The sequence below is a fragment of the Drosophila miranda genome, chromosome XL, assembly GCF_003369915.1.
Source record: "Drosophila miranda strain MSH22 chromosome XL, D.miranda_PacBio2.1, whole genome shotgun sequence".
Classification (NCBI taxonomy): Eukaryota; Metazoa; Arthropoda; class Insecta; order Diptera; family Drosophilidae; genus Drosophila; species Drosophila miranda.
Genome location: NC_046673.1, coordinates 16075762 through 16092293, shown reverse-complemented (window position 1 = coordinate 16092293; position 16532 = coordinate 16075762). Strand labels below are relative to the sequence as shown.

Below are 16532 nucleotides of genomic sequence, written 5' to 3'. Positions count from 1 at the left end.
TCGTATTTGGTGTAATTCTCTGTGCATTCTCTGCATACTCGTAGCAGCAACAATCAGAGCGATTTTATGTGTATAGTGGGGAGTAGTCCCCAATATATTCCCAATATTCCTTAAAAATTCCACCTGAACGTAAGCCAAAAAATCTATAAACTATATATCTGAGAATTTATGTACAAGAATCAAGGCGGAGAATAAAGTTGTCTCCTTTGCTTATAGAAACCTAAATGGTATCTACATACTGTACCCCTCTACTATATACACAAACCACAAAAGGAGAAAACCATATTGTCATACAGAAATATTCAGGAACAAAAGACAGGGCACATGACAGAACGAAAAAAAGATGAATTTTTTTTGGAACCGAAATAAAGAATGTAAACTACACTCTGGAATTGTGTTTTTATTGTAGCATGGATTAAAGCAGGGAATATATGTAGATGTGGGTGGCATATATATGCTTCTATATATGTACATATATATGTATATCCTTTAACAACCACCTCTTTTATAGCATCTGCATCTACCGAAGAAGAGATGCCAGCAAGGCGAGGCGAGGCCAACCCCTGCTCTTGCTCCTCTCTTCCAAAGCATAATTACACATAATGATGATGATAATGTTGAACTTGAAACTTGATTTTTCTTTTGATGATGCAACACGGACACCAGCACACCCTCCCACTCAGACATACAGACACATGCAGACGCAGACACAGACACAGACAGAGACAGAGACAGAGATAGAGAGATACACGCACTTCAGAACCCAGCAGGCAGCAGGCAGCAGGCAGCGGGCAGCGGGCAACAGGGATGGGGCCCAGGCGCAATCACGCAGACCGTGTCCAATTAAAAGGCGCCGTACATCATTTCAAATGCAGCCAGGGCCGAAATCAAGAAAATCTACAGGTGGTGGCGACGACGACGACGGCCAGACGATGGGCACACCACACGGAGTTTCCTGTGCTCGGCAAAACGCACTCAAATCGAATCGAACAGCAGAGAGCCAGGAACGGGAAGCGAGTAGAGAACAAGGGAAAAGTGGGCGAGTCGAGGCACTTGTACTTGCATTTGGAGTTGCAGTTGCAGTGGTTGTTGTTGCCGATAGAAAATCAGGTTGCGAGAACCATGCACCATGGTTTATGCGTAAAAGAATACGCAATAATCGTATCATGAATGCAAGGAGAAACGTTTCTCGAAACAAAAGGTCTTAGGCCTGGTCGGAGGTAGAACCTTTATATGAATGATTATATATGAATACATAGAGTATAACATATAATACTAGAGCTTTTGAGTCGACGCCCTCGAAGCCCCAATTCGAATAATAATAATGAACCTATGATGAATGAATCTGCATAATCTGCGTAACATGTATGGATATCATTGAGATATAGTCTCTGACTCCACTCTTCAGTTCATGATCACGATTTAGGTGCCGCATAAACGCTGAGAGCTCAAGGACGGCTGAGAGAGCAGAAGTTTTCCCATTTTCACGTCCCTCAGTGTTGTCCGTATGTCGAATTGTGGTAATTTATTGTTGCATGCCACGTTAATGAGTGCGTCCTGTGTGTGTGTGTGTGTGTGTGGAACAATGAGGCACAGACAGAAGGAGACAGATAGAGAGAGAGGGAAATGGAAAGAAAAGGAAAATAAGAAAACGAGATTTCGTTGCACACACAGACACGCACACACAAACACACCTTTCTTCACTTAATCCAGTGGAAAATCAGGAAAAATAATGGCATCGCAGGTAGAAAAGACAAAACAACAGAGATCTATCTGAAAACCTATCCATGTTCATGTCCTGCTGTCCCACCGTCCAACTGTCCTGCTGTTGTCTGGTGTCCATTGTCCAAATGTTGTTTCCCCGATCCCCGATCCGTGATCATGTGATCCGTGTGCGTGTGCGTGTCTATCGCTGTGTGGGGGTGTGTGCGGGCGGCCTTTTGATTGAACAATCCCATTTGGTTGCATTCGATGCAGTGCCGAGGAGTGAAGCAGAAAGACCCACAGGCCCTGCTCAAGGGTATCAATGTTGGGGCGGGTCATGATCACGAGATCGCAGTGAAAGTTGTTTTCAGTTTCAGAGCTCCCTCTGCCCCCATCCATCAGGAGACTTCCGTCCTGCTGCCGCTGCTGTTCCTCCTTCCCCATTCCCCCCCTCCAGCCTGTGGGCTAAATTTAAAACCTTTTAAAGCGCTTTTCTCTGTTAGCAGCGCCTAAAAGCGGCTTACACTTACGCCAGGCACACACACACACACACACACACCTACACACATGGATAAATCTGGACGCAGACACACATACACACACACGCGCGAGGTTGTGGGGACGGAAGGACAGGACACTGTTGATGGCTGGGCAAACAAAAGGATGAGAAATTTTTGTTGTTGTTTTACACCCAGCATTCGATGGGGTTGATGGGGTACACTCGTTAGATGGTGTTTCATAGAGGAAATTAAACTATTTCCATTGAAGGCTTCCATTATCATTGCCGTGAAGAAATGTAAACCCGAAAATAAGCGCAATATAGTTTTTATAATCAATTCATTGTCGCTGTGGTTCTTGAATATAAAGGCCATAAGCTCTCAAAAGATCTAAGATGCCACAGATCTCCCCTACCCCAACCCCCACTGCCACGGCTTCCAATTCCTTCAAAGGAAAATCGAATCAGAGGTACACGCCATAGTCGCTCCAGTTTTTCCCAGTTTTCACACTTGCTTTTTTTAAGGGGTGTATATATTATTTTTTTTGCATACTGAATGGCGAATGCCCTGGAGAGAAGTTTCCTGTTCAATCGGCCATCCCCCAAATGGGCGGGATACACATACATATAATCACATAACTTTCCATTCTGTATGTGTGTGTGTGCGAGTGTATTTGTATTTGAGAATGTGACAATTGGTTGTCCCCCCCTCTGAAAATTGCGTGTGTGTGTGTGTGTGTATAAGAGAACTACTTAAAGTAAATTACAAAATAGGGAACGCAGAAGGTAGAAGGCCATACGATTGTGGGATAGCGGACTTGAGGAGTGCTCTACTAAGATCTACGCGTATGTACATAAAGATCTGCTGTTCCTGTGATATTAAATTTGTAGATAATCGAAGTAAAATGGCGAAACGAAGGATTTGGCACGTGGCTTCCAAAGAATGGACATAGCAAAATCAGCTCGGGATTGAATCTATCCATAGAAAATAGCCCACCACCCCAACCCATCCCACTGTTCCTTGGTCAAAAGCGGCTGCTTCCGCTTTTGAATAAAACGCATTTCTCAAAAGTGCCCATGTGTGTGTGTGTGTATGAATAATGTAAATATATTTACATACATACGCATATAAGAGCAGAGCCGTGTGCGTACGCGTGTGTGTGAGTATACTTATGCGCTGTCATTGTGGACGTTTTTTGGGCAGTTGGGCAAACACTTTTCACCCACACAGCCTCCTCCTCCACATCCTTTGCAGAGCCAATATTGAAACTTTCAACTATACAAAAGCCAGCACATATGTATGTATGTACATACATACATACGCACACAAATACACGCATACGCATACCATTTAAATATTCCCTCTTTCACTTTTTCTGGTCCTGGCCCTGACCGTGGCCTGCCTCATGGCCGAAACGATAAAAAAGCTTAGGCTTATGCTTTCTGCACATTTTGAAGCTCAGCCATACATACATAGGCACCACCCCAACCCCCTCACCACTAGCCAAACAATGCCTAGAGCTGAAAGCATGCGTAATTCAGTGATGTGAAGGGGGTAGCAGGGTAGCAGCAGCAGCAGCAGCCGTAGCAGGATGGAAGGACACACATGTGGCCCCACCATACCACCCAGAGAAACGGAGAGTAGAGCCCCAACCAACCACTTGTCCACATTCTGGGGGGGCGCTGCTGTCCAGCAAAGAAATTTCGTTTTGATTTTGCATGGACTTTTCAAATTTTATGCGCCATTTGAAATATAACGCACGTGTGTGTGTGCTCGTGTATTTGCTTGTGCAAAAATTAAAATACCCAAAGCTGAAGAGGGGATTCCGCCTAGCCACCATAGGGATTTAAGATTTATTTGAATTAAATGAAAAATACAACAAATTTTAAGGTGATTTGCTAAAAATAAATGTATTGTAGAGTTTCTAACGACTTTCATTACCCAATGGAGCATGATAATCTATTTCAAACATTTTTCATTCATTTTTCGCCGTTTCAGCATAGAGAAATCTGCGGTTAGGAAAAATGTCTATTTTTCAAATTCAAATTCAAATTAATACGCGCTCATGTCAAAACGGACCTGCCAACCTTGTTGAAAAATCAGATTTGGCGCTATACCGCGCTGCCAGCCATACAAATATGATACATTTTCGGTCTTTTTCGGTTTTTTGGTATTTTTTGTAAATTTGTATGGGCAAGACTCATGTGCCGTGAAATCGAGCAGCATTGTTCCACAACATTGCACGGATTGAGCAACATTTTGCATACCCTGGGAAATGGATATTAAAGAATTGAGAGAATGTTTGTCATCTAATGCACCAATAAAGGCCAAAACTAGTCAGTGTCTGTTTTAAAAGTATTTCAACGATATTTTGAAGGTTTTGGTCTTCTTACAGAAACCAAGAATGGGTATCGGGAGCGAGATATATATACAAAACACTCATCATATACATGAATATGACTAAAAAATGTCAATTTGAGAAAAGGTCTTTATTAGTTACGTTTTATCTTCATATCAATATTTATACTTTCATATACAATTTACAAAATAGGGTATACAAAAGCCTATACTAAGGCTTACACGCAACATAGCGATCGTTTTTTGTTGAACTTTTTCGTTTAAAACCTTTTTTTACAATAAAAGCAAGGATTAAAAACTATCCAATCTTGTAGAAAATTTATTCATCAATGGAATAAAACTACGTGGGCATCGCTGAGAGATTTAGTTAGTCAGCATTATTCAATGGAATATCAAAATTGAGCAATTTCCTTTTTCGTTTGCTTTGATTGACCTATTTCGCTACTTGTTTTTTGTTTGACTTATTTCGCTAAAACCTCTTTTTACGCAAAATGCAATAAAAGCAAGTATTAAGAATACACCAGTTAAATAGAAAATTGATTCATCAATCGTATAAAACTATGATGGCATGGCTAAATGTTCTATATAGCTAGTAATATTCCACGGAATATCAAAAACGAGTAATATGTAAAATATAACTTGAATTCGTCAGTATATTTACGGTATATTTGGTAAATGAGATGGTATATTACGGTATATTTTGAGGGTCAGTCACACTGATTGTCATACAAGGTACTAGCGCGAAATTTTCGAAATAAACTAATTTTTTTTGTTGTGATAAAGCGGAAAATTTTGAAAGATAAATAAATGTCTTCGCTTAGGAATCCCACAGTTGCTACTAACAATAATGGCAGCAGCACCATCAACAACAACGAGTCGCCGCAGCAGCAGCACTCATCGCTGGCCCACCAGGACGCAGGAGTGGCGGAGGCCATTGGGTATATGCGAGAATTCAGCAGCCAGGCAGCCAACTACAGCCAGGTAAAGTCCGAGGAGTCGCTAGTGTATCTGCACCGCAGCATCGCGCTGCTGGGAACGAAAGTGCATTCGCACTATTATGCACCGACTCCCGGAAATCTGGAGCTGGCTAGGTTTTTTATGGATCTGCACGCGCTGATGAGTGCGCTGGACGGGGAGTGCGAGGTGCTGTGGGCATGTGTAGCGCTGGTTCAGCACTGCAGCCGGAATTTAGAGGCGCGTGGGGCCATTATCGAGAAGTACTGCTTTGTGCCGCTGTTGAGTTTTCTTTTGAAGAAAACTGAGCGCGAGGAGCGGGTATATCGTCTGCTGGTCCTGTTGCAGGACCTAACCTATGGCATACACATCGCCTGGGAGGAGCCGTATCTGCCAGTCCTGCTCGAGCACCTGGTGGACATTATCCACAATGTGGAGGGCGACACTGACGACGCGCAGCCGCCATCGCACGCCCTGCTGGCCCTCTCGATACTGGTGAATCTGTGCTATAAAAATTTCGTGGTGCTGTTCCTCTTCCTGCGCAGCGTGAACATATCCAGCTTCTGCAAACGGATCATAAACTACGGCCTGCTCGCCTACAAAATGCTCATCATCCTCTCCGAAGATGTGCACGCGTTTGAGCAGCGCGAGCTGCACACCTTCCTGCGCACATGCTTCGCGGGTATCGAGGATTGCCTCAAGAACTGGAATGTAGCCCAGTTGCGCCACATTGTGGACTACATGCTGGACTCCAAGGATCATGCGGGCCTCCATCAGGCCATGCTCTCCCACAGCCACTACTGCGAGGATGTGGAAAAGCTCTTGGATGTAAGCAATAAGCATATCATAGATCCATTGTCGTTCATTATCATGCTCTGTCGCTCTCTAAACGTTTCAGCAAATCAGTTCGAGCTGCGCCATGGACGACTCTCACGAGGATACGCGAAAGCATCAACAGATCTGCCTTCATCTGGTCTTTCGCCTCATCAGCTACATTCTAGATCTCTCCGAGGAGCAGAGCAGTGTCATCAGCCTGGACGCCATCACACCGCGTCTGTACGAGTTGATCGGCGAATGGCTGGCCTCCGATTTGTGCGGCGTGGCGGCCATTGAGCTTGTCTCCACTCTGCTGCGTCGGGGCAAGTGTGCCGTTGTGGCCCAGCTGATAGCCCGCGACCCCACCAATCTAGTCAGATTGGTGGCCAGTGCCGAGCGGCCCGAAACGAAGCCCGCTCAAGTCGTGGCCATTCTGCGGCTGCTGCTGGATCTGCTGCGCGAGTCCAAGACGGAAAAGTTGGTACTATCAAAAATATCCGAGTCGTACTTTGACAAAATTCTGGCCGCTCCGCTGTCCCTGACACCACAATGCCTGAGCGGCCAATCGCTGGGACAGGCCGAGGTAGAGAAGGCGATCTTCTGCCTGCTGCTGCTCATCAATTTTGCCAACATTGCCAAGAAGGCGTACTTCGAAAAGTGCTGCTCCCTGCTGGAGCAGCCCCAACTGCAGTATGCTCTGGCCCGGGGCATGGCCAGCGGCAATGAGCAGCTGGTGGAGGCCGTTCTACAGATCGCCCGATTCGAGCGCTTCCCCAAGGCAGCCGTGGCCAAGGTGAGCATCACTACAATCATTATTTTCTAGTCTATCCATATCGCTTATCGCTTGCCGTCGGCTCTTCCAAAGCATGTGGCAAGCATCAACAGTGGACGACTCAGTTGCTCGTCGGTCGCTCCGCCCGTCGGCTGCGGCAGTGAAGCACCCCAGCAGTGGTATAATCTCAACACAATCCTCAAGTGCCATCGCACCTTCACCAACAAGGAGCTATCGCAGCGCATCGGGGCACTGGTGGACAACATAAGCGGCCTTGTCAAGCGCAATGAACTGCAGTCGGCGCCCGTCTCTCAGGTGATCGAGCTGTACAACCATCGCATAGACAGCCTCAACAGTAGCATGCTGAAGGTGCAACAGCGACTGGAGCAGGCCAACAACCAATTGATTGGCAGTACACAGCTGGCCAATGTCCAGAACGCCGAGCTTGAACAGTTTCAGACCAAGAACTTTGAGCTGCTCATCAGCCAGGAGCGGTAAGTGGCAATCACAAATTAGGACTCCGGACTATTAGGATCTTATGATTTATTTACCCTCTTATTTCAGACTGCAAACTCAGTGCAAGGATCTCAAACAGCAGACTCACAAGCTGAAGAGCAACATGAGCAACTTGCTGAAGCAATTATCCGAGAACGAGGATAATTTGAGGGCCAGCGAGCGCCGCCTGGCCGTTAAGAAATCGGAGGTAGCCAGCCTTCGAAAGGATTGCGAAGATCTAAAAACAAATCTGAGCTCAAAAAGCGACGAGCTCATTAAATTGGAGGCCCTCAGCAAGGACAGCGTAAAACCGAGCAGCAGCATTCCAAATAACCAGTATTGAAATCGCTTCATTTGTTTTGTAGATTTCACGCATCGATAAGCTGAAGAAATCCGTGTTGGCCTATGAGCAGGAAATCAAGGAGAAGGTACGCAGCATTGAGGAGCGCGATTGTGAGCTGGCCAAAACGCACAAGAGCCTCGAGGAGCAGCGCGAGGGTCGCAAAAAGTGTGAGGATCTGGTCTCCGTGCTGGAAACGCAGCTGCAGGAGAAGAAGGAGCAGATCGAGCATCTGGAGACGGAGCTCAAGGAAACGGAGGACATGCGCAAGACCATCATGAGTCTGATGGAAAGCAAAAAGCCCAAGCGAAAGAATTGATCCTTGCGTTCCATACATTCGATATTGGACATCTTAGCTTAGTGTCGAGTGTCGCCCTAAGTAAGCAATCTAATTTACACTCGTATTTTTTTTTATTATTTTATATATTTATATACACTTTACTGCATTCTTTCGCACTGACACGCACAGCCCGTGTGTTCTTTGCAAAAAGATTAATTTAAAAAAAAAAACAACTCCAATTTATACCGATAAATACAAAAGCATAAAAGCAAAAGGATACAATGGGATAATCGAATGTGTAATTTACAAATTACTAGGGGGACTGGACATTTGTATTTGTGTGCGAAATCGATATATAGTTTGTACTATATATATATATATATTTTATATATGTATTTGTATTGTGTATATTTGTCGTATAAATTTACTAAAATGTGTTTTGCTATATGGACTCTCGCGATCGTCATCTTTTGGGGTAGGGGGGTTTATTACTTTACGCTTAAATCTCTAATCACCAAAACTCTGTTCTCGAAAATACAACTAAAAGCCGACTAAGCCCAGAATTAAGCTATGGAATAGAATAAGCGAGTAAACAAAACAAACAAATAAAAATCACACACATCACAAAACGAAGCAAGAAATGGTAAAGGTAGAGGTAGACACAGAGCCAAGAGGTGGAGGCGGAGTAGGAGCAAGGATTTGCCAGCACCAAAAAAAGTTACAGCCTAAAATGGAGCGGGAATTACACGTGGGTTTTGGATAATCGCACACTGCTGCCTGCTCTCGATCATTGGGCATTGAAAAAACGGAAGCGGGATGAATGTGGAAGATTAGCTCATTAGGAGCCAAAATGCTCCTTGTCCTGGTCGATCGCCTCAAACTCGTAGCTGCCCCGTCCATCGAACTGCAGATAGTAGTCGTGATGGACCCAAAGCGATTTACGATGCGAGACAGTGAAGAGCGTGATGCCCACCTCCCGGCAATAGCTGTACATCTTGCCCTCAACATCCACGGACACGGCGCTGGTGCACTCATCGAGAATGGCAAACTGCGGCCGATGGTAGAAGAGTCGGGCCATGGCCACGCGCTGCTTCTCACCGCCCGACAGCACATCGATCCAGTCCTCGATGGCATCCAACCCATTCTCCCGCTGCTCCAGATACGTCAGCTGAACAGTGTCCAAATAGTGCATGAGATCCTCGTCTGTCTGACCCACTCGTCGCATATCCTCGCGCGTGTGCGGGTAGATGATCTACAGGTAATAGAGAACAGTGTGTGAACGAGTGTCAACCTCCCCATCTTTTGGCTTTTGCCATTGTAAGCCATTGTAATGGCGTACCTGATCGCGCAATGTGCCCAGCGTCATGTAGGGCCTCTGAGGTATGTAGAAGAGCTTGCCCCTTGAAGGCTTTGTCACCTTGCCGCCCCACGTGGGCCACAGTTCGCCAAGGATGCGGAACAGCGAGGACTTGCCGCAGCCATTGGGTCCGCAAACCAGAACATTGGTGCCAGATCTGCGAGAGAATACAGAACAGGAATGGATTTGCCATGAACTAGAGGTCGAAAGGGGGTACAGTGCAGCCACTTACTTGACCTCAAAGGTCAGCTCATTGAGCAGCACATCGCCATTGGGCGTGACCAGAGGCACCTGCTCGAACCGGATGATGTTGTCCTCGAAGCACATGATCCCCTTATTTGGCCCGAAGCTATTCGCCGCAGATCCGCTGGCGTTCTGGGTGAGGTTGATGTTGTTGCCATTGACCATGGTTCGCTCATAGGTGCCCTTGTTGAGATCACCCAGCACCTTGATCAGTTCGGTCATGCGGGCGGTGAAGCCCGCAAGGCGTGACATTTCCCGTCCGGCCAACACCAGACGACCAATAGCCTCCGCCAGCTTAACCAGCATCCGGCCGTAGGTGTAGTACGCCTGCAGACGCTGCCCGCTCTGCTCCCCAGAAAGCAGGGGATGATTGTCGGTGAAGAAGGGTATGGATACCGCGTAGAAGCCAACGATGGAGGCAAAGTCTGCAAAGAGATAGAGTGGTTAGTCTCTTAGCAGTATACTGCTTGTGTGTGTGTGTGTGTGGACATACATTTGCCAATGATGTTGTCGATGATGCCCATGCTGACGCGGAATTCGAGGAATTTGCTCAGGTGCGCACGCAGCTTGGAGTAGCTGGCCAGCAGGGTGAGCTTCTCGCGCACATTGCCCTGATAGAAGGCCACCTCCTCCGAGTTGGTGATCAGCCTGCTGTTCACATACCGGAACTCTCCCTCCAGCTTCTGCTCCTCGACCGTCAGGCGTCCGGTGGGACGGCGCAGACGTGTTAGAAACACGCCAGCGATCAGCAGATACAGCATCAGTATCGACGGCGTCTTGCCGCCCAGGTTCACCGTCAGGCGGTACACGTAGATGAAAATATCCAGCACGGGCTTGCTAATGTTCGAGTACAGATCCGTCGCGCTTTCACAGAACTTGTCAATGTCCGTGGTCAGCAGCTGGTCGGCGTTTGCTATTCTATTGTCCAGATTCGACATTTTGTAGTACGTGTAGCCGCTGGAGAAGAGGAGAAATCAGATAAAAATGTCTGTACAGATTTCCAGATCCAGTCCTTAACTCACTTTAGGTATTGATTGTACAGATGATGCGTCAGATTTGTGCGAAAGCGTAGCTTCAGCTCGCCCAGGCTCCACTTTAGGACATTGGTTACCACAGAGATCTGCAATTGGAGGGGGGGATCGGCAATTAGGAACTTCCCAAAGTTCTAGAAAGAACTGTGATGCCTTACCGCTGGCAGGGCTGTTAGATATTTGAGCAGTGCCGCCTTGAATTTGGTTTTATTCATATGTATGATGGTGCTCTCCACAACCGTCGCATTCTGGATCATCCAGATGTCGCTCACCGAACGGCCAATCAGTGCGGCGGCCACCAGGAACAGTAGTCCCGTCTCCACGCTCCAGAATCCAGGAATGAGTATGGCTGGAAAATAACAAAGATGCAGAGCATTAGCATGAACGCCAGGGTCATGGCCATCATGGGCATCATTTGAGTCACTTACGGAGCAGCTTTCGCAGCTGTTTGAAGAATACTGAATTGACATGGGCCTTGTTCGCCTTCTTATCCTTCTTTTCGGCAATTGTGTACTGAATCTTATCCTCATAGCTGGATTTTCTGCAAAAGACAAAGGGGGTTCAAGTTGGCATGTGAATATGGGAAGAGTGAAATGTAGGGGATGAGTGGCCAAAGGTCAGACAGGTGGGAGTGCAGCAGACATCGTTATCTGCTGCGGATCGAGGATTGCAGCTTCGGGGCTCTGGGACTAGGGACGGGGCCGGGGCTGGGGCAAGTCAAAGTACAAAGCTCGTGTTATCATGCCTCTCTATGCTCTAGGTGTCTCGCGCAGCCGTCGCACAAAAGATGATGAGTCGCGATGACTTGGGCATTTCTTGAATTCCAAACGCCATGGGCCGGCAGCGGCGGCTCTCTAATTTATTCGTAATGCTCTTGTATTGTCTGTATTTATCGTTTTGCGTTTCCTTATTTGGAAATCCGTGTATTAAACTCGTTTTGTTTCCCCGCCTGCGCGGACGCGCGTCCGCTCGTGCAACATGTGTTTGGGTCCATAGGTCGTTCGACCGCGAGTCCGAGCCCGGTGAGTCTCCATCTTTCCCTCGTGCTCTTAATCACCCAACACAACACCACCTCTCATCTTCCATCTCTCCCACCTCCCATCTCTATCTTTCGGTGGATCGAAACTGTCTTCTCGCTACTGCTTATCGCCCACCGGCGATCGATTGGCTGACGGCACATTGAACCCAAACACGAGATGAACACAGCTGAGAGAGAGGAAGAGGAGCAACAGAGTTTGCGGGCCTGCTGACTCAGGGGTCGACCTGATTTCGCGAGGAGGGGAGCAAAGTTCAAATGTTTCACTTCTTTTTGGCCTAGCCTAGCCCCTTGCGTATCTGATCACCGTTTCGCTCTCTCTTATCGTACTGATAAACATATTCCAAACGAATACAGACGCATGTAAAAGCCATACATACAAACACCCATTCCTGTTTGCATCTCTCTCTCTCGCCCGCTCCCTTCTGATAAACATGTGCCAACAAAACAAACCCATTCCCGTTATGGAACATACACTCATATGTGTGCACGAATGTATGTATCTAAGAGAGAGTACTTTCTTCGATCGATCTATCGATCTATCTGCTGCTGCTACGCTCTTCCAGAATTTACTGCAATCCGGTTGGCTACTGCAGGTGTCTGTCCGTTGGCTTTTCCGCCTGGCGGCTTTGTAAATGCATCCCCCGTAAATCAGCATTCCAATTGGGACTTAATTTCACGCGCAAAATTAGTTTGGCTCGCAATTACACGAAACACAAACTGCGACATTGGATGTGGAAATTTACAGCATCAGAATAAGATTTACATTACATAGAGAGAGACGGGGCGACGACCAACTGTTGCCAACAGGGAGCAAAAGGCAGCGAAACAGAGGAGAACGAGAGAGGACCAGGGCCCCAGACCAGACCAGACCAGGCCACACAAAGAGCAGTGTTAACCCCCGATCGCCGGTGCCCAATGTTTGGGCACTAATTGAGGCGTAATAGAACTACAATATTATCAGGCAAACAGTTATTAATGGCAATGAAGAAAATAAGCAACATGAAAAAACTATTTTACCGTTCGCCGTTTACCGTTCAGGCTGTGGTCCGAAATAAACGTAAACGTCTTTTGCCAATGTTACGCAACAGTTACCCAAACCCACACTCACACAAACACTCGCACACCTGAAAAAGTGAGAAGAGAAGTGCGCTCTCTTGTCTGTGTCTCTACCTGTGGAATATGACGACGCGGCTGCTACAACTACAACAGAAATTAGCATTTATTCTGGCCGGTCTGTCTGTATGTCTGTCTGCGGGTCGGTCAAATACTCGCCGGTGGAATAGCAAAAGGGAACCCGCAAAAAAAAACCTACAAAAAACGAAACCAGAATCGTACAATGTCTCATTTCTATAAGTGGAGACCGGTCCCGGTCCCAGCACCGACACCGGCCCCGGCCCCTTGGTAGGTTTCAGGAGGCCTCTCTTTCTCTCTCTCTCTCTCCAGTCATTAAGGTGCTACCGGGTACTCGGGCCGCACTCGTGTCTCGTAATGTTTATGTTTGATACTCGGGATGCCATTAAATTGTGACACTTGTGGCACCTGTCCTCCATGTGTCCATATGGATGATGCAATTGTTGGCCAACTCCAAATACGCTTTCACCCCCACTCCATACCACTCATACAGCAGCACAATGGCTGGCTACGTGTTTAATTGCATTGCAGGGGCTGCTGCTGCTGGAAGTCAAAGTTGTTGGACTTGCGGCTCGGGGTCGTCTAGATTTGCATTTGCATTTCGAGTGTGCGCGCGGGTAGGAGTAGACTTTCGTCTATACCCGATGCACACCCTGCTGTGTTATTCGAGTCTTCCAGCTTCTCACTCACACGCATCATCACACTAATGGCATCAGCAGAACTGATATGCCACAACAGATCAGGCGTAGGGCGCGAATATATGCAACATGTCGCATAAATTTACCGGCCATTCCACAACGGGCGGCAGCGGGCAACGGCGGCCAGACCATTAAATGTTTTTTATTGCTTTCCAAAGTGCACAGAAAGTGTGGAAAGAGCAAACAACAAGTCGATTGCTGGCTGCTATCGAGACCATTATCGAGACAATTATCGAGTGGTCCGCATTCCCCACAAATCCCACAAACACACACACACACACACAATCCACAATCCACAATCTCTCCCTCTCTCTCAGTCTCTAATTAATTGGTTTGGTCATGCAAATAGAACCAGCATTTGGAATTCAATTAAATTAGACCAGAAATAGATCGAATAATGCTGGTTTTCTCGTATCGCATGGAGCCCACCGATCCCCGCAATGGGGGTGGTAACAGGCAATCAGTCTAATCATGTAGAGGCGCACCACTAGCGATAGCTGAAGCATTGGTTAATATGGACTCGTCTAGTCGTCTGGCCAGCAGATAAGATTAGCGCCCCCGAAACCCCAAGTCCATTGAAACGAGAACCCCGAAACGTGGCCGCCGTCTGCATATCAAAAATTGGACTGTAAAAAGTGGGACTGTAGAGTGGGGGAGACTTTGCACAGTGATCTCTTGTGCCGGCCATCGATGCAGCACTTGTTTAAATCGTTTTTCCATATGCAGGCTGTTCAGACTGGTACTTGGGGGCAGTAAGTGGGGACAGTGGAGTGAAAGCTTCAAATGAGGAAGCAGTGAAGAGCCCTTTCTTATAGAGATTAAGAGATACATTGTGGTTGAGTGGGGATCAGTATCAATTTTAGCAATTCAGAGCGAATGATTGAAGAGAAAGCTTTAAACTGCGGATCCCGATCTTATAGAGATAACTTTTAATCTCTCTCTTGCTCTCTAGAGATATGTACTTAGAGGAGTGGAGAGTGGGATCAGAAAGGAAGGCCATGCAAGAAGTGCAGCAGAGCGGCAATTGGAAAACAAAAAAAAAAAAACAGGCAGGCAGAGTGAAAGCCTAAACTGGGGCACAAAACCCCTTCCTCTTCCATCGAGATCTTGGGAGGAAACAAGATCAGCCGGAACGGAATGGAACAGCTGCTCGTGGCTAGCTGTCCTTAAGGCTAGTGGGGAGGAAAATCAAAAAGGCAGATGGATGAAGATAAAATGCATCAAATATGGCCACAAGGTAGTCACTAAACCAGTTTTAAGTTCCACACAGACGACCCACTACCGGGCATCGTACGATCCACACACAAGCAGAGAGAGAGAGAGCGCCAGAGAACCGCAAAGATTGCAAAAAAAAACTCGAGTCTCAGCTCCGGACTACTGGGGAGGCTGGAGGCAGAGCAGAGTGCAGGCTTAGCGTAAATACTCGCGTACCGTAAATCAAATTCAATGTCAAGCCAAATTTTTGAAAGAACCCGACCGAGACCTTCCTCAATGTTTTGGGCTGGCTGATCAAAAAAAATAGAATAGTATAAGTATTAATGCGAGCCGTACGAGGAGATCGTACACGCCGAAGAGATTATTATTGTACTGATGATATTTTGATTAGGGTGGTTTTGGGGAGGATGGGTATGGATCGTACCGTTCAGCAGGGGGACTCACCTCTTTTTGTTGGACATCTTGGCGTAGGCAATTATCCACACGGCTGCCGTCATGCCTGCCACACCAACAATGGCGCTCCGATTGTTGGCCAGTTTGCTTAGTGCCGGGGCCATTTTGGTTTCAAATTGTTAAAAACCAAATTGTTTGAATTTGAAATTTTCGTTTTCTCCGCTGTGTGTCCCAAGGCACAACAACCATAAAAAAATTTATATATAAAAAAATAAACATATGATGTTATTTATCTGTAAACTATTATAATTTATTGCATGAATTGTTTGATATTATTATTCACGCACACACATGCACACACAGGCGGGCACAGGAACACCCAACCACACAAATATATACTGAGTGAGAAAGAGAGAGAGTTGTAAGCACATGATTTCGTCCTCTCTCGTCCCGCTCTCACGCGTTTAACAGCCCTGCCTATTTACACGCTTCTGTCCCTGCCTGTCCCCCTGTCAGACTGTCAGCCTGTCCTGACGCTGACGACTGGATTGTGCCAAGTGATTGTCACACACACGGTCCCTTTTATTTATTCAATTTCTGCACCGCCGCTTATCGCTTTGTCTAGTAATTACACACGGCTGAATTACACAAGATTAAAGGCTGCAGGCTGCGCTCTATACACTTATTTAGTTTTATTTACTTTGCAACGACGCGCAGCACCCCACCCGATCGGTTCAAAAAAGTTGGAATTTCTGAATTTCTAAAATGTTTACATTTTGCTCAGTTTATTACATGTTACTTGGCAGCTCTACACGGTTACTACAAACGTGCTACATGAATGGGATGAGAAAGGGGGTATGGACAACAGCCAAAACGGAACTGAAAGTGCAACGCGTGCGAGGTAACATTCCCCCCCTTCGCCTGATATACCTTGTCTTCAAGGTATATTGTCCTCACACGCGAGGTGAGGTTCGTAGGAACCTTGCGATTTGCTCTGGCTTTTTTTGCCTGTTGTTCATACCCCTTTTTATAGCCCATTCAAAATTACGACTCATTTTTTCGTTGCAGGAGTGTGAGTGTGACCCTCAGAAATATACCGAAATATACCGTCCGAATCAAAACCAGCCAGAGATTAAAATATAATTTTGTGGTGAAATTAAATATTCTATTTCTGGGGAACAAGCGATTTGACTCGTATTTGACAATCGA

At 46.6% G+C, this 16532-nt stretch overlaps 2 protein-coding genes across 3 annotated transcripts; one reads left to right on the top strand and one right to left on the bottom strand.

Moving 5' to 3' along the window:
• The first annotated feature begins 5289 nt into the window (after nt 1-5289).
• LOC108159272 lies at nt 5290-8663 on the top strand. The gene is made up of 5 exons (XM_017292435.2): nt 5290-6341; nt 6412-7122; nt 7195-7595; nt 7666-7900; nt 7962-8663. The coding sequence occupies exons 1-5, from the start codon at nt 5367-5369 to the stop codon at nt 8253-8255; spliced, it is 2616 nt and encodes an 871-aa protein (XP_017147924.1). The 5' UTR covers nt 5290-5366; the 3' UTR covers nt 8256-8663.
• On the bottom strand, nt 8608-16113 carry LOC108159282 (ATP-binding cassette sub-family D member 3). 2 transcript variants are annotated; one of them, XM_017292455.2, is made up of 9 exons: nt 16024-16113; nt 15375-15545; nt 11276-11388; nt 11006-11196; nt 10839-10936; nt 10310-10773; nt 9806-10241; nt 9556-9730; nt 8608-9468 (listed from the first exon to the last, which is right to left on the bottom strand). In XM_017292455.2, exons 2-9 carry the CDS (start codon nt 15485-15487, stop codon nt 9055-9057), a joined length of 2004 nt encoding a protein of 667 aa, XP_017147944.1. In that variant the 5' UTR covers nt 15488-15545; nt 16024-16113; the 3' UTR covers nt 8608-9054. The 2 variants fall into 2 exon arrangements, with proteins under 2 accessions (XP_017147944.1, XP_033251601.1); XM_033395710.1 differs by having other exon boundaries at nt 15753-16064.
• Between the last annotated feature and the right edge of the window lie 419 nt (nt 16114-16532).